General features: G+C 44.0%; 1 protein-coding gene across 7 annotated transcripts in view; it reads right to left on the bottom strand.

Annotated features, from left to right (window-relative positions):
* IRF2 (interferon regulatory factor 2) overlaps nucleotides 1–22,423 on the bottom strand; it is a 42,439-nt gene that overhangs the window by 1,645 nt on the left and 18,371 nt on the right. For 5 of the 7 annotated variants that reach the window (XM_030493152.1, XM_030493155.1, XM_030493154.1 and 2 more), the window contains exons 3-9: nucleotides 21,062–21,165; nucleotides 15,538–15,637; nucleotides 14,760–14,936; nucleotides 13,680–13,726; nucleotides 9,817–9,928; nucleotides 6,101–6,265; nucleotides 1,053–1,099 (exon numbers count right to left, since the gene is read on the bottom strand). In XM_030493152.1, the coding sequence (XP_030349012.1) occupies nucleotides 1,053–1,099; nucleotides 6,101–6,265; nucleotides 9,817–9,928; nucleotides 13,680–13,726; nucleotides 14,760–14,936; nucleotides 15,538–15,637; nucleotides 21,062–21,148 (735 nt within the window). In that variant the 5' untranslated portion in view covers nucleotides 21,149–21,165. The remainder of the gene's footprint in view (nucleotides 1–1,052; nucleotides 1,100–6,100; nucleotides 6,266–9,816; nucleotides 9,929–13,679; nucleotides 13,727–14,759; nucleotides 14,937–15,537; nucleotides 15,638–21,061; nucleotides 21,166–22,423) is intronic. The other 2 variants (XM_030493158.1, XM_030493159.1) reach the window with 2 other exon arrangements.

Genomic DNA, 22,423 nt, shown 5'->3' with positions numbered 1-22,423 from the left:
CAGAAACAAAACCAGACATAGATGACCAAACATTCCAAATGAAAGTGTCTCCTCCATTACCAGAGAGAGTATGCCCCTGCCAACAGGCAGGCAACAGAAACCCAAGACCTCTCAAGCAGCACCACCCAAACTGTCAACACAGGTGAGGATGCCAGGAAAATCACTGTCACTTGATGGTGTGTTCCCTATCACAGCGAGGAGGTCCACCAAAGAAAGATGTGCATCCAGTCCTTTCCCCATCACATATGCCACAATGGTATGTTCCGTCAAATGAGGTTTGGGGAGTCATTACTGGCAGTCTACATACAAGCTTCACCCTAACCAAGGCACGAGAGACAAAATCAAGAAGGTTAGCTGTACTGTTACACAGCTGCACAACCTGCACTTCTCTAAGAATTCAGAGGCTTTCTGAGGGCACAGCAGGAGAGAGATTTGGAAGAGTCCTCCTGCAAAAATGCAGCTACAGCACAGGGCTTCTAAGTGCCCTCAGGGAGCTCCAGGCCTCTAAGTACTCATGGAGATCAGTAGGTCAGGTCACTTGATGGCAGCCCCAAAAGAAATGGTGAGTGCTGGTTCTGCATAGGATCTTCTCCACTGGTTCCTTTCACCCAGCAATACCCAAATGAGTGCTCAGGAAAGCTTTTTGCCTCACATACCTCAAACATTCAAGTTGCATTTCTATTATACGTGTAAGCATTTCCTCCAACTGTGTGAGTTCAGGTGCCACTTAAGGAAAACAAAGTGAGCATGCTTTCAACCAAGATAAAATTCTCACTACCCAGCAATGTCAATGCATCATATTAACAAACTAGCTGGGACTGTTGAGGGCTCTCCAGAACAAATTAAGATGCAAATTAATCTCCTTGTAGTTTGGACAGATGAGAAGGAAACAACTTGCACAGATTCATTCTGTGACAATCATCCAAATGTCTGTCTCCCTTGAACCTTCCTGGCTTGTTTTACTTCCCCAGCTATTAGGAAGGGGAAGAATACCTCAGGACATTGTTCTTGAGACCTTGCTCCAAAGTGCTAAACTTCCAGAAAACTCTTACCTCTGCATTTTCTTCATCACTTGGAACGCTGTCCGTCGTTTCGCTTTCTGTCAAACAAAACAAAACAAAAATGAAATTTGCACTATTCTATCTACAGTAGCAAAATCCAGCTCAAGAGGGCTGATCCACTTCCACCAAGTAGAAGCAGAGTCAAGCCAAACAACCAGAAAACAACAGAGAAGCATGGACCCCCTGCTGCAGCAGTAGCAATCCAAGGGCTAGACAGCACAGCTGCATTGAACAATTGGGGTAAATTCAGATGGTTATCACATTTAGCGTGGCTATACCCTGGACAAGACAGCAGTGGAGAGGGAAGTAGTAGACTTGTGCATTCTGAGCAGAGGGAAGAGCCTCTGGCAAGCGGGGATGCCCCCTCTTCCTCTCTTGGCAGCTCCAGGCCTGGCAAAGAGCAAAGTTCTGTCCAAATCCTTATGTTTATCTCCCTGCAAAACTAGCAACAACTCCACCCCAGAGGAGATAAGTCTGGTTTTGTTTCATGAGCTGTTATCTCAGCCTGCCGCCTCAAGGGCTTTTTGTGACTTCTGGTGCTTTATTACCGCTATACTTTGCTCTCGTTTCGCTTCTCCCACCCACGCCTCACCCCCCTAGCTTATTTCTCAACCCTTCACCCACCACTCAAGCAAGAAGGAATGCTGCTTTCTCCAGCCCCATCACCTTCCCCCACTGCACAAGGCCTCCTTCACTGTCACCACTTCAACCAGAGCGCAAACACAAGGGCACAGCTCCAGAAGGACGGCCATTCTCCTGCTGCCGTATCCCTCGCTTGCAGAGGAGCCTGAAATCCAGGAATTTTGACTGTATTTTCAAGCCCACGTGTGTCTGAACACAGGTCTGCCAACACCCAAGGGTCAGGCTCCTGGCCCATGGGCTGTTTTAGAGTGCTGTGTCTCAGATATATCTGAGACAGGGCACAAACCTGTCTTTTCAGAATCAGTCTGCAGTGATGGCTGCTGCCTTCAGCACAGCTGCCCAGTGCCCAGACCCTCACCCAGAAAAGTGGAGGTCTGGATTGTAGGTCCCCTTCAGCTTGTGGGGTTTTGAACCACTATGTTCTGTTTCCTAGGCATCTATCAGGCTACCAGGAGCATTTGGAAGAGCCCCGCCAGGGCTGAGCAGACAGGGCTCATCCACACCTTAAGCCAAAAAGAACACAGAAATTACAAGGTTGATGGAACAATGTGATGAGTTACTGTAGCAGGTGATGAAGCTCTCAAGTCCCATTTTCCACTCTGCATTCTGCATTTGAGCCCATGCAGACTGCTTTGCACAGCCCCTGCATCCCTGTGACCATAAACCATGACCCTGCCTTGCCAGAGAGCAACCTTATGCTCTGCACTGGACATGAGTGCTAGGGGTGCACGGACTGTGCCTCGTGGATCGTGCCCCTGCACATCTTCAGAGATACTGGCAGCGCCTTGCCCTTCTCTCAGGCTAAACATTAGGTTTAGGCAGAGGGCTGTAAATCAATAGTCAGACCTCAGGATCTAAACTGCACCCAGCCCTTCTGAGATGAGGAAGCAGGCAGCTCAGCTACTCCAGACTATGACTTCCAAAGCCAGCACCTCCTCTATGTCAGAGTCTCTGTCGCGGCATGCAGTAAGCAGAGGAGCAGTCTGAAATGTTGAATCTAACTGTGAAGTCCTGTGAAGTTAACACTTTGCAGGGCTTCTCACTCACTGGCCCAGGTAAAGAGAGATGTGCCAGAGTGATTAATCTGGCTAATTAAGCCATACTGGGGGGAGGAAAGGCAGAAATTAATCTGTGCAAAGAAGAAATGGCCCCAGAGATAGAATCAATAGGAGGAATCCACTCAGAGACAAAACCAGATATTCTCTGACATGAAGAAACATGTGGCAACAAAAAAAGAGTGATGCAGCTGAAAAGGAATCTATGCTTGGTGTTTATACATAACAAAATGCTGAGCAAGAGATAGTGCTATAGTTAGCAAAGCCAGGGAAGCTAATCACTCAGGCATGAAAAGTTAGGTTATTTCAATCACAAAGATTATTTGAAGCACTGTCAAACAGAAGAGGAGGCTGACAACAGCCTTGGTACTAAAAAAATGGTTTTCATAGACGTCAGTGGAAATATGAGAAAACTCACAAGGGCCACTCACATCATTTGCTTGAGTAACCTCAGAAAGGAGCTAGAGGTGGTTTTGAAATAAAGCAGATTTATGTAGGACAGCTGAAACCTCAGGCTACTTTTTGTTATTGTCGTTTCAGAAGAGCTAAACTAACTGTTCCTGCACAGCTGCTCTGGTCATACTCTTTCCTGCCATACAGCGGTAGCACCTGACAGAGTAAGCAGCTCAACCCAACAAAACCATGAGCACAGGGCCAGGCCTCCTGTTGTTCTCATAAGGGTTTGTGTGGAACGAGACAAAGCCAGAAATAGTTACAAGATTGTCCTGTAAGTTGCAGGGTTCTAAGAAACCACAGATCCCTGTCCTCTCTCCTGCCTCAAGGACAAATGCATGCTTCGGAAAAAAGGGTTCATGGAACAATTTGGGCTGGAAGGGACCTCAAGAAGTCTATAGCCCAACCTCTTGCTCAAAGCAGGGCCAGCCACAGGACAGGATCGGGTTGTTTGTGACCTTATCAAGCCAAGTCTTGAAAACCTCCAAGGATGGAGGCAGCATAACCTCTCTGGGCATCCTGCTCCACTGCCTGACAGCCCCTGTGCTGAAAAAAAGTGACATTTCTTCTTATATCCAGCTGGACCAAGTTCTCTTGCTTCAATTTATGCCTGCTGTTCCTGATCCTCCCACCACAGACCACTGTGAAGAGCTTGGCTCTACTTTCTCAATAACATCCCTGAAGGTAGGGGCAGGCTGCTATGAGGTCTTCAGAACCATCTCTCCTCTAGGCTGAATAAGCCTCAATCCCTCAGTATCTCCTCAAAGAGTGAGTACTCCAGCCCTTTATCATCTGGTAGCCCTTCCCTGCACTTGCTCCCATTTGTTTGTATCTTTCTTGGACTGGGAGGCTCAAGACTGGACCCAATACTTCTAAAGTAATGTAACTACTGCTGAATAGAGGGAGATAATCACTTCGCTGGCCATGCTCCTGAAAGCTGGCAGCCTCCTCTGTGGCCAGGGTGCTCTGCTGTCTCACATTCAGCTCACTGCCCACCCACCTTGTGCAGACCTGCTCCCCATCCCATCAGCCCCAGCCTCTACTGCTGCAAGTGGCTCTTCCTTCCCAGGCACAGGACTTGGCATCTGTCCTTGCTGAATTTGGTAAGGTTTCTGCTGGCCCATTCCTGCAGTTTCTTCAGGTCTCTGATGGTGGCCCTCCCCTCAAGCATACCAACTGTTGTCCCCTCTTTGGCATCACCTGTAAACTTCACGAGTGTGTAACTCCAACACCTCTTCTGCTCACTGATACATGAAACAGGACTTGTCCCAGGACTGACGCTTGCAGTACTCCACTTCTTACTGGCCTCTAGGTAGAGTAACCAGGATCAACAAGAACTGCATTGAGATGCACTCAGAAGCGTGTCAGTGGCTTGAAGTCACCTCAGGGTTACCTGAGTTATGGGCTAGTAGGTCCTGGTGTAAGCTAGGACAGCTGAAGGCCACCAGGATACTAAGACAACATAAGAGGATAGCAGAAGAACTTCAGTCATGTCTCATTTTCCTTACGCAGGCTTGTTGCATTGACTTTAGGGGAGGTAGCTCATGACTTGCTCATATCAGGGTGGTCCTGCTGTCACCAGACCACCCCTCTCTATCATCCCAGGCCAAGCAAACACCATGACTTCCACAAGTCCCTGTCTCCTAGCCGCTAATAAGTTAAAGCCTTACACTTTGCAAAGCTCTTCTAAATGCTTTGGCCATTACAGACTAAACACACTGGGAAGCATAATAGCTTATTAACATGTGTGAGACTAACATTGGAGGCTATTCAAAAGAACATAACACTATTCACCCGGAGCCAAAGATAAAAATTACTAAATATGTATTTTATAAAAATGTATCTGGAAGTAATTTCAGTCTACTGAGTCAAAGGCATAACCATGTGTAAAATAATAACCTGCATGGGGAACAATTAATACTCAAGTTTGCCTAAAAATACAACATTTGTGTTACTACCCTGTCTCCTGAGGCTTTCAAGTTAGCAACATGTTAAAAAAGGAAGGACAAGCTGGATCTGAAACAACTTGTACTTTCATATGTGGCTTTGTCCTGCTTCCTACGGAAATAAGGCTTATATGATTGCAGGGACTCTATATAGCATGCCCACATGTGCCCTAACAACTTCTGAACATACTGTCAGACTTGGATAAGGGATAAATGAGTGCCAAAGACTCTGAACTTCCTACCAGTTTTATGAAAATAAGGGGCCCTGGACAAACAAGAGAAACCATTAGCACCCCTTTACTGTGGGCAGGGCAAGGGGAAAGCTTGTTATCTCACCCCTTTTTAGATACCAGTGAACCCAGAAGGGAGGCAGACGTTGGAAGCCAGATGTCCACATCTCTGCTGCTTGCCGGACCACTTGTTATCAGCCACTACATGGCTGTTCTAGTCTGCAGACTACTTGTAACAAGATGGATCTACTTCCCCAGGGCCCTCAGCTCCACAGCTATATTATACATCAGCAGTGCAGCCCTCGGCACTCTGTGTCTACTGTGCTAGGCACTGAGGAAACAGGCAGAGGAAAGGCAGAGAAGATCTTTAATCTTCAGTAAGTCAGGGGCAAAGGGGACACACTATATCTGCAGCACATAATTTATACTGCTGGAAATGTCCCTGTAATAAAAGATGAGAAGACCTCTCTGCATTACACCTAAAAAGGTTCTTTTTCCATTAGTCACAGGCTAAAATCTGCAGCTTACATTTCCCACCTCAGATGTGCCGAGTTGTTTCCCAAGGCGGAATGAGTAGAGGACTCTGAGTTTTTGAGGTGCGTTAAAAATGCAGAAGGCGGATGAACAGACATTTCTACCCTGGAAGAGCCCTCTTTCCCCCAGTGTCTTCCAAACAGAAAAGAGCTAGGAAAAAGAAATGCTAGGATGCTTACCTGCATAGGAGGAGACAGGGGAGATCTGTAGGGGGTACAGCTGGCTCATGCTGAGGGGCTGTTCATCACTTTCTGTTGTCACCTCTACTACCTGGCAGACATCAGGAGGATTGGCAACTATCACCTGCTCCTCGCTGCTGCCATCAAGGTGCGGCTGTCCTACAACTCGGGGTTAGAAATAAAAATTGATTACTCATCACACCTCAACCCCACTGGATCTCTAAGAGTTTGTCCTTGGAGCCTGCGTGGTATGTGAGTGAGTCTTCAATACTGTCTCAGCACTTTCTTCCATGCCCAGCACCTGCTTTCAATGGGACTTCTAAAGGAAACCCGTGTGACTGACTTACTTTTCATCACCTTCAGAGACGTTTGTTTCCCCACTTGTGATGACTGAAAACGCTCAACTCTCCCCTGGCTCTCTCACACTAACACCCTTGAGCCCCCCTCAACATACTAGCTATCCAGAGGCTTTTGCAAGGAAGACCACAGCCACATTCCTCCTCCACCCAGAAACGTGATCTCACCAGGACATACAGACCACAGCAATCTCTCCTGATCTGGGAAAGCATCCCCACCAAGAAAGATGCCAACATCCCATGGCCTCCAAATGCTCTCATGTAAATTATGCACCACAAGACCAGAACTGGCATGCAAAAGCTGGCCACATGGTCATCTAAAATATGACTCTGATTTATACATGACATGAACCTGTGAAAATTTTCTCCTCCAATTAGATGATTATTTTCACTCATCCTTGCAATGCCATTGATAGTATGCAGAAAGACAGTTGCACCTGTAGTCTGTAATCCCCATGGTCTGTGACAGAAAGCTGCTGTCTGGTTAGTTATTAAGAGAGGGTTTTCTTATTCCCCCAGGCACATGCTATTTAATACCAAAGGAACATGATTTATTTCTACAAAGTGAAGGCACCATGGATGCTTTTTAAGTGCCCTGAAGTGCTTTGCAGACATTAGTTGTGCTACACAACACCTTTCTGAAACAGAGGAATAAACCAAGGTACCAAGAAGCTACTAAGTAAAAGTGTAGTGAAATCCAGAATCTCACTTCTCTGGAGCTGCTTGAGACAATTCCCTCTGTCTTGTACAACTACCCTGTCAGCCCCAGCAGTACGAACACATGACAACTGCATTAATCCAGCACAGAGCGGAAAGCCACTACTAGATCAGACGAGCACATGGGGATGGAGCCATCTCAGAGGATGGATAACCTGAACCCACAGTTGACCAAGAGAAAGAGAAGAACTATAGATATTTTTCCACTGGAACATAAAGCTTCAAAAGAAGCAATCTTCATACAGACAAAATCTGTACAAACATGGTGCTGTGTTGTTAGAAATTCAGACACTACATTTTTCTCTATACTCATGATTGGAAAAATGTAGGCAATGAAACCCAGTGTATCTTGAAATTCTTCTGTTAAGTGATCCAAGTACTCTAATTATTAATTTTTAAAAAGTCAAAAGACAGAATCTGTTCCCGGATGAACTAAGATACACATGCATGAATGCACATGTATATACACACAACCATTCCTGCCTTCTATCTTTAGACAAGGCTAGAACATGACTTTTCAAAAGCGACAGGTTTCTCTCCCAGGGAAAAGCTGCCTATCATTTTGCTTTGCGAACTGCCAAGTAACCACTGGAAAATCCCCCAAACCTAGGTGTGTATTTTATTAAACAATTCCAGCATAAAGAAAATTACATACAAACTGAATAGTTGTCTGTTCGGTTGTTTTTTCTTTTAAAGTTGAATCACTACAATTACTATGGTTTTGTTCCAGATATTTTGTTTCCACTCTATTTCACCTTTCCTGGTTCTGAAACTACCAGTTTTTTATTGAGTGGGGTGCAGGGGGCAAGAGCACACACACACAGAGTTAATTTTTATCTGGGAGAAACCAATATTGTGCAACCCTGTCAGGGTATGACCGAGCCATCTGCACTGTTTTATCTTTCTCCTCAATACCTGACGAATTCTTACCCACCCCAAGAGATAACTTGCACAGCAAAAATTACTGCTCACTTGGGCAATATGCCACAACTTCTCACGAGCTGCATGTATGTCAGAAACACTGCAGGTGCTGTTTGCCTCTCCTCCCATCCAGCTGTCTTCCCTCCTTTCTGCAGAACAGATCTATTTTACTCTTTTCCCCGTTTACATTAAAATCCCAACTGCAATCCTAAATAAGGATCTTTTCTCTCCAGCCTGGATAAGCAGCACACTTTATAAGCCATTAAACAACACTGGATGACAGTTACCCACCCAAGCCTTGCTGTCCTGCCCCTGAAACTGGACTATCTGAGTCCAGAGAAAAAACAATGCCCTTAAGGTGCAAATTCAGTTCTGCTACTCTGAATCTCTTGCTTGGTTTCCACAACAGACCTCTTAGATGTTGACGTTGACACTATGAGTCCTGCCCTGTAAACTGCTGCTGAGATCTTCTAAGGTGCAACACGCATTCATCTCATCATAAAATTATACAGGAGTTTAGGATACATTATACTGTAGAAAACCGAGGTGTCTGCAGCAAAATGACTGTTCATGGGCTTTGGGGAACACCAGGTATTTTCCAAAAACTACTTTTAAATGATCTCTGTTTGACTTTAAGACTGTAAAATAAAGCAAAAGTGTTCGAAACTTCTTCCCTGGGACTGTATAGTGGCCTTGGGGGTGTTTCAGATTTCTTTATGAGTCAGTCAGTAAATAGGAAGCACTAACAGCACTACAGTGCTATCCCTTCAAGTTACAAAACTCTCTGTGACAGCAGAAGCGACAATTGTGTTCTAACACTCTTACAAAGCAACAGATGATTAAATGAACTGCCATAAAAAGAGGAAGACTACTCACAAACTCCTCAGCCACAGAAGTACTTGAGGGGAATGACTATGCAAAGCCCTGCAACCTACGAAATGGGGATCAAAAATAGTCACTGCACATAATTTCTGTCATCTCTACAAGCAGAAGACTAACATATCTTTCAACACTTTTTTGTCATATATAGAAGTGTAATTCTAGTAAAAATGGTATATGGGTCACATTTTTATGAGCCCTCGCTGCTGAGACAACCTCAACCAAAAAAGAGCTGTCAAAACCCAGCCCAATTATTCTACTGAGAACCAATTATTCATATGCTGAGATGACAGCTAATTCCTAACGTACCAGTTTCTAAATGCAGTCTTCACTGATCCTTGTTGTTAGCTCAGTCATATTAAGAACTAACTCTCCTACTGAGGTTCCAGTAAAAAAAAACAAGTCCCTCAATCTCTTCTGCAGGTTTAAACTCCCAAATAAAACGGCGCCCCATACAAACCTCTGCTTTGAGCAATGGGAATCCACCATCTGACTGCAGCTTAACTCCCGTATGACATTGGCTACAGTCTCCTCATAGCTTAGGACTACCCTGTGGAATAAGTTCATGTCAGGAAAAGCCACCTGAGCATGTCTATAAGCGCTTTACTCTGCAGGGGAACCACCACATTGCTACAGTGCTGCTCACTGTCTCTGCAAGGTGGTGGGGCTGACCTGCAACCAGGACCTTGTGTGGCTCAGGCTAGTGAAAAATGGGTCAACCTGACTGTAACCATAGCATTCTCCAAAGTGCAAAATGCTGATGGAAGCTGAGTTTGGCAGAGTCAAAAGGGGTTTGAAGCCACCTGTATGCTTAGCATGTAAGAAAAGCATAGGAGTACTTACCTACAAAGTTCACTGTACTGTCAACTTCATTTTTTATACTGGAGGACAGGAAATAGTCAGAAGTGACATCATTTAGCCCATTAATCCCAAAAGATGATTCAACTGGCTCTTGCTAGAATGAAAACAGTACAGTTGGGTCAGGTTTGATTTATTTTAGGAGCCTGGACTCAGTTCATCTCTTTGTTCTGAGCCAGTAATAAATCATATCGCTTCTGCCTGGCATTATACCCCCCACTCTCTACTAGACACGGTCTTAGAATGACTATTTTGGTTCTCTGAGAAGAAGCCAGTCTACTTCATTTCTAAATCTTCTGCTTTGAAATGAAAGCTATTTTTAATTTTTGGATTTAAAGTGAGCCTTCAGAGAGCAAGAAATCAATGTGCTATTTACTACAAGAGATTAACATTTGCAACAAACAAGGAAGAAACACTGCTTTAAAATGATACTCTATTTAATATTCGTCCTCATTCCCTTCCAAACATGCTGTATCTCTTACTGCTCTCTAAAAGCTTCTGTACAGCAATTACTAAATTCTAACCTTAATTTTTCTCTGCAGCAAGCCTGAAAGCAAACCAAAGTGTTTACACTAAATACAGCCTTTTAGATCGCATCATAAACATTACCACAGGGCAACAGTTTTGGGAAAACACCACCTGTTCTACATAGACTGAGCTTTCCACAAGATACATCTCTGTAGGTCTGGTACACTCGAGTGGGAATCTAAAAAACTCCCTTCAGAATAGACACCAAAATGTTTAATTCCATAAATTCAGGATTTCTTTAAAAAGCTATAAACACATCTAAGGAATTATCTACAGGTCCAACTTTCTCCCTGGATTTGGGTCCCTTACAGGGTTATCGGTTACAAAGTCTAAAGTCTTCTGCTCTTTCTCTGGGCAGGCTGCGCCAGCCCTGCAAGGCAAGTACTACCTTGCTGCTGACCCAGAGACACCTGCAGAAAGGTGGAGGGCTGCCAGTTGGATGTGATGCCACACCATGCTCATTTTCACTGCCCTAAAGCATTTCGGCAAGGGCAGGGTGAATGTGAGCCTCAAGACTCTTGGTGCCAGCCCTCCACAATACTACCCATATGAACTGTTATCAAGGGGACAAAACAGTGGGGACAGTATGACAGGCCTTTCCTGGATGCCACATGCTGTGATTGTGATCCACTCAAAATGAGCTGGCGCTTCGACACAAGTCTGCACCTTCCCAGCCATCAAGTGAGGCAAACACATGCCCGGTCCCAAGGTCCCTCTGCACATCACAAGGGTGCAAAGTTAGTGTTAATGGCAACTAGGTATTTGAGGAGCTGCACTGGTTGTGTCAACCCACAGGTCAAAGACCCAGAGAGCTGGAAAAGATAGAATTAGCTGCTATTGATCCACTGGGGATCACAACTGCAGACACAGCTAGGGTTGCACACTGCAGCCCCAAGCCTCTGGCGTTGTGCAATGCCCCAGCAAATACAGCTGCCCCATGGGAATGCTGTGCACGCAGAACTTTGCTCAGCTTTGCTGAGGCTTGGTTTCTATGAAGTTTATTTAGTAGCCCCTTTCGAGCTGCAGCAACAAATACGCATCTTGGAACTCGGGTGATGGTGCCAGATCCACAAAGGGACTTGGACACTGGCACAGTTGGCGTTAAATTACCTAAATTTTCAGTGTCCAGACGCCTAGCCTAAGCTAGATAGATGGGGAAGGGTGTCAGAGTTGAAAAATGTCTCAATGGGGAGCTGCATGCATAGTCCAAAGGATACATCTAGGATAAGGAAGAAATGAATCTTGAGGCAGGCAGCTCAGTCCTTTGAAATATTTCAACGGAAAGAGCTTATTTTTATCTGGGCTACTTAGACACCTATGGCTTCTTCCCATTGTTAGGAACTCATTCTTTCAATGGAGAAACCTCATTTGCCTAAAAGCCCAGTGGTAAGAGACATTTGTGAGGTAGGAAACCTGCTTGCAGCCCCCTCTGCCTAATGCAGAGCAGGGATTTGGTAAGACCCAGGTCTCTCACATCCGCAGGGACAAGCAGTGAGTGCCCCCAGCATGCTGCTCAAGCTCAGCAAGGTCTGGCAGGTCTCTTCACCCCTGCAGTTGCTGTGGGTGCCCACAGGGTCCAGCAATGGCAAGAGGGGGAAGCTCAACGTGAGACTCTTGCTATGCTCAAGTCCCTTCACAGATCTGTACTCAGATCCTCAGCTTCTCCCTCTGCTCGTATTGCCCCATGGCAGTTACCAGGCAGATCATGGAACAGAATCCCACTCATCTCCACTAAAGAGAGGATTCTACGGTAACTGCAAGACGTTCAATGCAAAACACACAACTCGGATTTCAGGAATTCACACCACCAAGCAAAGCAATTATAAGCAGTTTTCAGAGTTCAGAAATGTGCATTTGCATTAATTTATCCACCACCCTTCTCCACTATTAAAGCCTTCAACATTCAATAGTCAGTCTGACTGTAGATGAGCATGGAAGGCGCCCTTGCTTTAAAATCCAGGCATATCTGGATGCCAGCCCGTGTACGCCTTTGTCAGAATAAGGGGGAACAGACAGGAGTACTACCTGGTCCCAGCTCAAAGCCTACAAGAGCCAAGTGGCCCTACCATAGTCGGTGGCTGGTGAGCTGTATACTCGTAATAGGCATCACTGGTAGGTGTGTGTGCTGGAGGCATGGCCAGCTCAGCTCACCGCTCCTGCGTCGCCTGGCCTAATGCTTCTGTGCAGCTCAGGGCAACCGAGCTGGAGGAAAGTGCTCCCAAAAGCTGCGAGCAGCACCTCGCCAGCACCTACTCCCACGCATAATGCCACATGTACTAATCTGCCAGGCATCACTGGGACTCCCTCAGCAATGACTGTTTGTGAGATTAATCTTAATGAAGAGGACGAGATCATTCAAGCGCCTCTACAGCTTTTAATGCATTTAATATTGTATTTCAACTGAAAGAAAGATTATGAAGGGGGGAACTGTGCTACTGCCAGCTTTAGCAGGCATCACACGCTGCTCTGACCAAAGGAGTTTACTGGCTCCCTCTGAACACAGGCTACCATCACTCATGTTATGACAAGCACATGTGGCTGCATGACCCAGGCAGGATGGTTAAAAAGTGGTTCCTTCAAGGCAATTTAAAAGTCACAACATTCTGACATGCCCTTCTGCAGCAGACACAGCTGCTATGTGCAACCCAAAGACAGCAACTTTACTGAAGGCTGAAAGTCTGAAACCTTTGCAAAAACAGGAGGCAGACCAAATCCTGCCCGTGTGTAATACCAACGACCTTGTAGAGGCACTCACCAGAAGTGAGAAAGCTAGAAAACACCATGCTTTGCAGGGAAAGCTAACGTCACTCTGGGTCCATGCTCTGAACAAGCAGAAATCTCCAGCAATGACTGAGGAGCTTTACAACTGAGGTCTTCTAACTGACAGAACAGGAACAGAAGGAGCAGCTCTGAAAGAACTTCTCCCCCTTGCCTAAAAGAAAATGCGTTTCCAACGCCTTACGCACAGCAATTAATTGCTCCAAAAGGTACCTCCATTGTTCAGAAGCATTCCTTCCATAATTACTGTATTTCTACTTACACAGACAAACAAATGGCAAATGTATTGCTGCGGCTGCCAGTTTTCCAACCTCCAGGCATTGTAACACAAGGGCTGTGTCAAGTGATGACGTCAGTCATGGCTTTAACAGCCTTCACGTTTTAAAAGGAACCCAAACATCCCATGTAACTGTAGCTACTTAACCAAACCACAAGCATGAGAGATTTGCAAATATCCACCACAATAAACTATTGGGGCTATTAAAAAAATTTGCAACAGATTGTTTTCACAAGCGCTGCACTATTAAACAGCCACTTCTTACCTTAATTTGTTTGAATTTGTCATCCTTCTCGGGCTTCATTTTTTTTCCTGCAACAACAGAGGAAGATTTCTTAAAGTCCTGTGCACCATGAGTTATCCTTCACACTTTCTATATTCACCAATAAATAGCCCCAAAAAGGGCTACAAAAAAGAACCATGATGGGACTGAGGAAATCAAGGTGAAAAATGTGGAAGAATGACAAACTAAGCAACAAGGCCTGTTAAAAAACAGAAGGAAAGGGGAGAAAAATATTTAAAAGGGGAAAAAGAAAAAGCTAAATATGTCTCATCACATTTGTGACACTCTCACTGTAGCTATAAAAGAAAGGGAGACTGTTCATTAATTTAACGTGAAAAGAGATCACAATAAACTTCAACAAATATTTTTGTAAATAGTTGTAACCTGGGAGGGGAGGACATATTATAATTCATGCACAACTCTTTTATGCAATCGTGGTGACTTGAGAATCCACAATATCACAGAGCTTACAACCTTCACACAATGTCGTGTGCCTTGGCAGACCCCAGTGTTGCTGCCCCTGCTCTGACCTGACGAGACCCTGATGTGGAAGCTCAGACTTGCTACTGCAAGCTCAGCTCTACCCCACTGTTCGCACAGACATGTCCCAGGAATTTCTCCCATCTCTACTACAAGATAGCACTGAGAATTAGAAATGTTTGCAGCCAAATTCTTTTGCTCTCACTCACACATAAATTTAGCCACACAGAAAGGGCATGAGACAATATATACAGGTCCCAAAATATGTCAAGAGTTTTATAATAACTGGACTTGCTGCAGAATCCTCTCCTGCTACAGCTCCCATCTGCAGAATCTCAGTTTTCATGATGAACTTTTCTAGTTCTCAGAGCTATGAGAGGAATCTTACCACAGTGGGACAGGTTACGGTTCAGGGAAACTAACTGACCGTAGCCCATTTTTCATACAGCTGTTAAGAAGTTCTGGGGAACATCAGGATAAAAATGTTCAGCTTCACACAGAAGTAGAACTGGCACATTTTGCAGGCCCCACAATAATAACATCCCCATCACCATTTTCATGGTGACAAACTCTCCCTTCTACCTTTTTTGGAAGGTCTTTCGGATAACGGCAGCATCCGGTATACCCTGAAGGCATTGTTTCCTTTCTTTATACTTTTGTCCTTCACTTCTTCTATGTCAGGCAGAGAGTTCATAGCACAACGGAAGTTTGCCTTCCATGTCTTTGGATCAGGTTTATCTACTCCTGACTGGTATTTTCCTAAGCAAGAAAAGAAAGTTAGGCCCACACGACTTGCAACTGAAAACCTAAGGCAAATTAATAACAGTGTAGGTTAACTTCAAGGTATCAGCCCTCAATTCCCATGACAAACATTTACACAATAGCTGAGGATGCAAGAGAGTGCTTTGATCTCATTCCCATGCATATTTCTAGACCACACGATGAACAGTTTCTGCTCAAGAAAGACCCAGGACACTGCAGCTCAGATGTGACTGCACAACAATGTGGAAAAGCTTGCACAGCATTTACCTTTATCACGTCTGGCTCAAATCCATAAAAAGGCATAAAAAGCCCAAGGGCCCAAGTCTACAAAGTGCTGAGTGTGCTCTACTGACTGACAATTTTGTTAACGTTTAAATCAATTAAGTTTTACTGTGTTCCTCAATGCAAATGACTTATGGCATTTCAATAAAGCTGGGGAGTATCACAGACCTTGAAAAAAGCACTTAGCTTCCCACAAATCTAGAAACTTAGATTCACTTTCTGTATGAGTAAGAGCAAAGACAAGAAAGAATGAAAATGTAACTTTAAAAGGGAAAACCATATAAAAATCTGTCCTGCTGAAAGAGAGTTCCAATACCTGTGTGAATTGCCCAGTTTCTAAATAAGGGAGCATCTTTTTCAACATCCCACCCATGTCTTGCAGCATGCATCCAGGGAATCTGAAAAATCTTCTTCTCCTGGAAGGGAAAACAAACAGGAAATGCCAACACTGATTGACTTGAGGGATCTTCTGATGACTTTAAGTCACTTATTTAAAAGCACAGTTCCAGCATCTGCAAGTGTTTTGCTTCCTTCTAACCCAGTGCTGCTGCCACTGAAGTCAACAGGAAAATATCCACTAGCGTCACTGAACGCAGAATACAGCCCTAAGTATATGAAATACTCAGAAGCCCCTTCACGAATAATGAGCCTGGCAGCCTTCCAAGCTGACACATGGATAAAACATGTAGTGCTGCACATTTCTAAACATTCAAATGAAGGCTAGTTTTGGTAGCACACTCTTATGATTAGAAAAATTACATCTGAAACTAAACAACAATAGGAACACAGCAAATTCAAGGGATTTAGCATTCAGCCAGTAAAACATTAGCATGGTGAAGGGGTCCCTCAAAGTTATATGCCAAGCAAGCAGATATATGAATCTATCAACTGTACACATCTCTCCAGTGGGGATAAAAAACATCAGACACCCATGTGAAGGGGTGGCACTGAAGACAGTTGAACGTATTTTACTTTAGAAACTTTAGGCCAAAGAGAAGTGTTTTTAAAGGAATTCAAAGGAAGGCTTTTTCTAAAATTATTTTTTTAAATACACAGCATGCAGTTAAACTAGGGCATGCCTTACGTAGTGGAAATATAAACTGATTCCCAAAGGGATCAGAAAAACTCATGAAAGATTGTACACTGGTGACTTAATGATGATAGTTTTGGGATGCAGCTCCAGCTCTGGAAGACCAATGGCTTTCAGAGCCTGAACAGCATGTTTCATATACTCCTTCCACCAGCACTTAGCATACAGGATACTGGGCCAGATGGATGCTGGGTCAGATGTGCTTTTATGTCATACAACACCAGAACAAATTACTGTGTGGTGACCTACAGGACTGCTTCAGAACTCTTCATGCTCATTTCTGCAAAGCCATACAGAAGTTTGTTCCACAACACTTGTTCTCCCCTATGAGGGGAAATACATCTTATTTGGCTTCACATGCAGACATCTTGCACTATAAACTCTGCAACTACACGTTTAGATCCACTTCTCAGCCTGTGAAAAGCACTTCCAGGGCAACATGTACCCTCCTACTGAGGTGGCCACCGGAGCCACGCCAACTGAACTGCACCCTAAAAAAGCCTATTTCCCTCCAATGACAGCGAACAACTCTAGACAAGCAGCTCTCATTTAACCGACTGCATTGGAGATGTCTGTGGTCGGGTGAGATGAATCCTTTGCCCTTTCCCCTTCCTCCAACACCCACTTTTCTTCCTTGTCTGTCTGGTTAATATTTCACTAATGTCAAGGTTAGGTTTATTTCCTTTCCTTTCCATGTGATCTTTCCTTTTTTGATCCTGTGTTTTGTATTGTCCTTCAATTCTTGTCTTCAACCCTTTTTCTCATTTACATTCACTTGTTCAGAATTGCATTTTTCCCTTCTCGCTTGGCTTCACCTTTAATTTGCTGAAAGCACAAACTTAACACGTTCCTCACTGCCCTTCAAGCCCTCACACTCTCATTCTTCCTCTTAATCTATTCCCATCACTTCTTTCATGTGCCTTTTGCCTCCTTACTCTTCCCCTGTTATACAATTAAATCATCCTACAGAGATGCTCTCCTCTTTCCCCAAGAAGTGATCTAAAGAAAGCCTCAATCCCACTATCCTGTGGTCCACAGCACTACGGTATTCATCAGAGCTAGAATAACTTCCTTGCCTTTGCTCCCCCACAGAGTATAATGAACATGGAAAAAAAAAAAATCTTACTTCCATAGAAAACTATTTCTATCAACAAGAACTTTAAGAATTGACCAGATTAAAAAGTCTTCTCACGCTTGGTGACAGGGAGAGGTTTGAACAATGCTACAAAATGCTATGGAGGTTTTATCATGGATTTCATATTCCATATGATAATTGAAAAAATTCTGTAGGAACTAGCAGACCGAACAAGACTCCAGACATAGCATCCTGTAACCAACAACCATACTGACTGCTTCAAAGTAAGATGCCAGGACACTCTCAACAGTAGTCCAAGTGTTCATTACAGTGTTTCTGGTTATTACAGAAAGTTATTCCCAATCCCAGATGTCTTGAAGCATTTAACTAATTATAATATAAATAATATTTATATTTAAGTAATTATAATATAAATTACAAAATAATAGCATCCACATGTATCATAATTTTATAATACATATATAATTTTACATACCTATACAGACGCTACAGATTTACTTATCAACTATCAAACATCTAATCTTCTCTGAAATCCTGCAAGACTGCTGACTGCAGCAATACCATGTGGCTGTGTGTTCTGCTTTACTTCACCCAGATGCTTTCTATTTAAATACTAACTTTAAATACTAATCACACATTATCAAACATTTACCTATCATCTCTTTCTTCAGTCAGTGCTCCCTAATAATGACCTTAATAGGAAAAGGCTCATCAGTGCTTTCTCTTAAGACTTGGAAAACCATGTGCTCTCTGGTACAGCACTCCATCACTGGCCATCTATGTAGCAGTCTTGCGTTTCTATTAAAAAATTAGCCTCACCTGAAGCCAAAAGCACAACCCACAAAACTTTTGCAGTGTAACAGGAATTGTTACCAATCTCCAGTGGGGACATCAACATGGAAACGGTGTCACATTCTTAGAAACAGCCAGGAAATGGAAAATAGTACCAAACACTTGTAGCTCTAGCATTGCAAAATGCTCCAAGCAGGTGAGTATGAGATCACACATGAGCTAGGAAGTCACAGGACAGATTTTAAATAGTGGCATCTGTCTGGAGGGCAGTACTCCAAGCAGCCATCAAAGCAGCAGGTTGCCTCTCAACTCTTGTAACAGCTACTCTGAATGTTTCCACTCTATTTTCCTTTTCCAGTTCCGTGAGGGACACTGACCTCTCATCATCCCCCTCCTCACACCACCTCTGCCCTCTACTGAACCATGTAATTTCCTTCACACCTCCCAGTTCTGTCCCTCTGGGAAGGTAAAGAAATTCCCTTCCTCACTCACGTCATCCAGCAGGATAACACTTTGATCAGTGAGGTGCACAAGTACTTATTTTTTACACCCCATAGAGAGGGGTCTGTTCTGGAGGGGGATACAAAGGTGGTATAATGTGATCAACTGACAGTCAGGGAACGAATTAGGTGAATCACCCGTACCCGCTTTGTCATTTTTAACCAAGAGATGTTTAATTCCTTTCTCAGTCTGCAAAAATTCCCCTGAGACAGCCATTGACACACCCAGAATGGTAATTGTTTCTATAGTATTTAAATCTTATTTTCTTAAAAGCTGTACACACACAAGTGCCATTCTCTTGCTAATCTGACCCACCTTCTTTTCTGTACTGTGAACTGTCCTTTGCCAAATTCTGTTTAAAATACACAAATCCCAAAATCCTACAGCCTCCAGTCGATTCTGTGGGCACAGAACGGGCTGTGATACACATGACACTGTATCACTGATTCCATGCATGGCTTTGTTTATGGTCAGGATTTACAGTAAAAATAGAAATACTTTTGGTTAATGATTCATTGGTGGAATGAATGTTTAAACATTTTTAAACAGAAATACTAAGAAGTGCAATTAGCTTCCTGAGCACAATAAAGGCAACCCAGAATGATGCCAAATCAGAGGGCAGAAGTGGGAAATCCGAGTTTAATAAACCTCAAGGCAGGCCACTTAGGCTGATATTCTCTTCCTGGTAGGAGTCAGGGCTTTGTTTTAGACAAAATAATAAAAAATTAAAAATACTTTATTTGTGAGAAAAGCCTTGGTCATATAGAATATGTTAAGGACAAAATCTCCTACCGACTCTTGCATGCTAACAGTTTATGCCAGAAGTACAAGGCAGAAATCACTGTAACAAGATCAGAGACCTACAAACATTAAGCAACATGACATGCTTTGCAAAATGCCCTTATGGGCTGGTGGGCTGAACTTGTCAAAAAAGAAGCCCTTAGCACAGTGGCAGTGTTTTCACACTGTGGACCAAAAGAGGCAAGTACGTTCCTGGGGTGTACTGAAAAAGGTTACACGAACATAACCTACAGATGATACTGTATTTAAGAGTAATATGCTCAAATCTGAAATACTGTGCTCTAGTAAGTGCAGAGAAATTATTTCAGGTTTGGGCAGGAATGCACAACAAAGGACGGCAGAGATGGACTGTCAGCAGAAGAGACGTGACACCGAAGTAGAGATACTCGAGGACAAGAATCCATAGGGACCTGAAATGTGGGACTCAAATTACAAAGACAACAGTAAAAACTGGTCTCTTCTTCCTCTTCATCTGTGACCCCATTATGCAAGAACAAGGACCTACTCAAATTCACAGGGCAGCTAACTAGAGAACGGATAAAGCAATATTTATCTACCCAGCCACAGCATGTGAGAGTCGCTAATGCAGGAAGTTCCTGAGAAACAAAATTTGTAGCTGAAATTTAAAGGGCTCCTGATAATTTTATAGTTACAAACATTTCTAGCTTTGAAAGCAGTAATCTTAATTGTCATTTTTCAGCTCTAAAAATTAACACCTGAGCACCACAACTACTACTATAGGGAGGATACCAGACTAACTGGGTCAGTGTCTTAACCAGAGTGGCACCTCCTATGTTTCTGCACGTCATTTTGCGCACTTCCACCCATTTTGATAATAAAGTAGCCTCTGTAGCCAAAACTGTTTCATGCTTTTCAGTGTGGCAAATTACTCTCCTGCATACTACATAACACGTGCAGGATTTCCAGGATTATTACTGTTCAAAGTCTCAAATACACTCCCTGGTTTTATTGAGCCAATTAAAAAAAAAAAATCAGATTGAGCACTGACATTCTGCAGTCCACAATAGTGATCTCCAAGTGTTTAGAGCTCTCAGTAAGAGCTCGGGACCAGGAATATTAGGTTTGGGTCTGGCAAGGGAAAAGTCACCCCATTTCTCCCCGGTTAAGGAATATCAGAGAAGTCACACCAAGTCTGAAACATGAGATTGTTGCTTCAACCCACAGTCTCACACAGAACATAGCCTTCCACCTCAGAAGAGCATTTTGTTCATGTCCCTCTGACGCTACTTGGTGAGCAATCTGTTCCCAGCTTAAAAAAATGGCCTAGTGGAGCCTCTAGAAATGCTCGCTCCAAAAACAAAGAGTTGGAAAATGCTTTCAAAGGAGCCACAGATCCACCAGGCCAAAACAGGGTGCCTCAGATCTGGCAGGCAAGCCCGGAGGAACAGGTTCAGCAGGAAGCATTCAGCTTTGCCCTTCCTCCCTCTGTCACCTCTTTGAAAACCAGGAATGAGCTGGTTTACCCATCCAAACCTCAGGCACTGCTATAAAGTCCCTCTTCGGCACATGAAGACGCGCACGTGCATGCACTCCCCTTACCTTATTTAGCCATTTCAGCCCCGGTATCCTGTTAGAGTTGATTTGCTCTTCCAGCCAGGGGCGCATCCGCATCCTTTCGACAGGCATTGTCACCTGGGAAGGAGCTGCAGCAACAAGGGACAAGTTTTCCAGGCAGAACTCCTAGGCAGCTCCCCCTATCTCTGCACAGTACAGACTTATCAAAGCTTGCAGGCATCAAAAAATTATAAACATAACAGTGACTCTGTATCTGTGCTGGAGCGTCCCCTAAGAGCAACTGAGATGATAAAGCTTCCTCTATGGCAGAAAACACTCTTCTGTGACACCAGGATTAGGAAAACCTTCACCTGAAGAAGACGCATCATAGTGGCAAAAGCTTGTCTGCTGATACAGGGAGGATAACAGAGGCCACAAAGGAAAACAACCACACTCCTGTAAAAACTCTTTGGACCACATACTTGAATTTGCACAAGACCTTTTTTTGCCAAGAAAAAAACTGTAACCAAAAAAACTCACACGCAGGAGGCATCACTGTGCTAGCTAAAATGATGCACCTGCTAACAAGAGTGCTTTTAAATGGCTGATTCTGTCCCATAAACTTAACCAAAATTATGAAAAACACATTTTACATCACGGCAATTCATAGAATCACAGAATGGTTTGGGTTGAAAGGGACCTTTAACAAAATCTAGTTCCAACCCCCTGCCATGGGCAGGGACACCTTCCACTAGATGAGGTTGCTCAAAGCCCCATCCAACCTGGCCTTGAACACTTCCAGGGATGGAGCATCCATGGCTTCTCTGGGCGACCTGTTCCAGTGCCTCACCACCCTCACAGTTAAGAATTTCTTAATATCTAATCTAAATCTCCCCTCTTTCAGTTTAAAGCCATTTCCCCTTGTCCTGTCACTACATGCCCTTGTAAAAAGTCCCTCTCCAGTTCTCTTTTAGGCCCTATTCAGGTATGGGAAGGCTGCTCTAAGGTCTCCCCAAAGCCTTCTCTTCTCCAGGCTGAAGAAGCCCAACTCTCTCAGCCTGTCTCCAGAGCAGAGCTGCTTCAGCCCTCTGAGCATCTTTGTGGCCTCCTCTGGACTCACTCAGGAGGTCTGCGTCCCTCTTGTGCTGGGGGCCCCAGAGCTGAATTCAGTTTATGGTTCTGGCTGAGTAGTTTGACCCTTTCCTTCCAGCTTTCTCTGATCAACCCAGTCACTGATTTTTTAGCTGCTACTTTACATATTGATACTGCTAAACTAGGAAGTGAGTGCTTCACAGCCCCTTCAGCTGCACCATGCCACATTGTATTATTCAGTTGAGACTCAAACCGACTTTTTTTCCTCTCTCTCACACACACACGTGACCCTGCTGCCACTTCCCTGTTCAGAGC

The sequence above is a fragment of the Strigops habroptila genome, chromosome 7 (genome assembly GCF_004027225.2).
Source record: "Strigops habroptila isolate Jane chromosome 7, bStrHab1.2.pri, whole genome shotgun sequence".
In the NCBI taxonomy this organism is placed as follows: Eukaryota; Metazoa; Chordata; class Aves; order Psittaciformes; family Psittacidae; genus Strigops; species Strigops habroptila.
The sequence above is the reverse complement of the archived record's forward strand: the minus strand, read 5'-3'. Positions and strand labels throughout refer to the sequence as shown.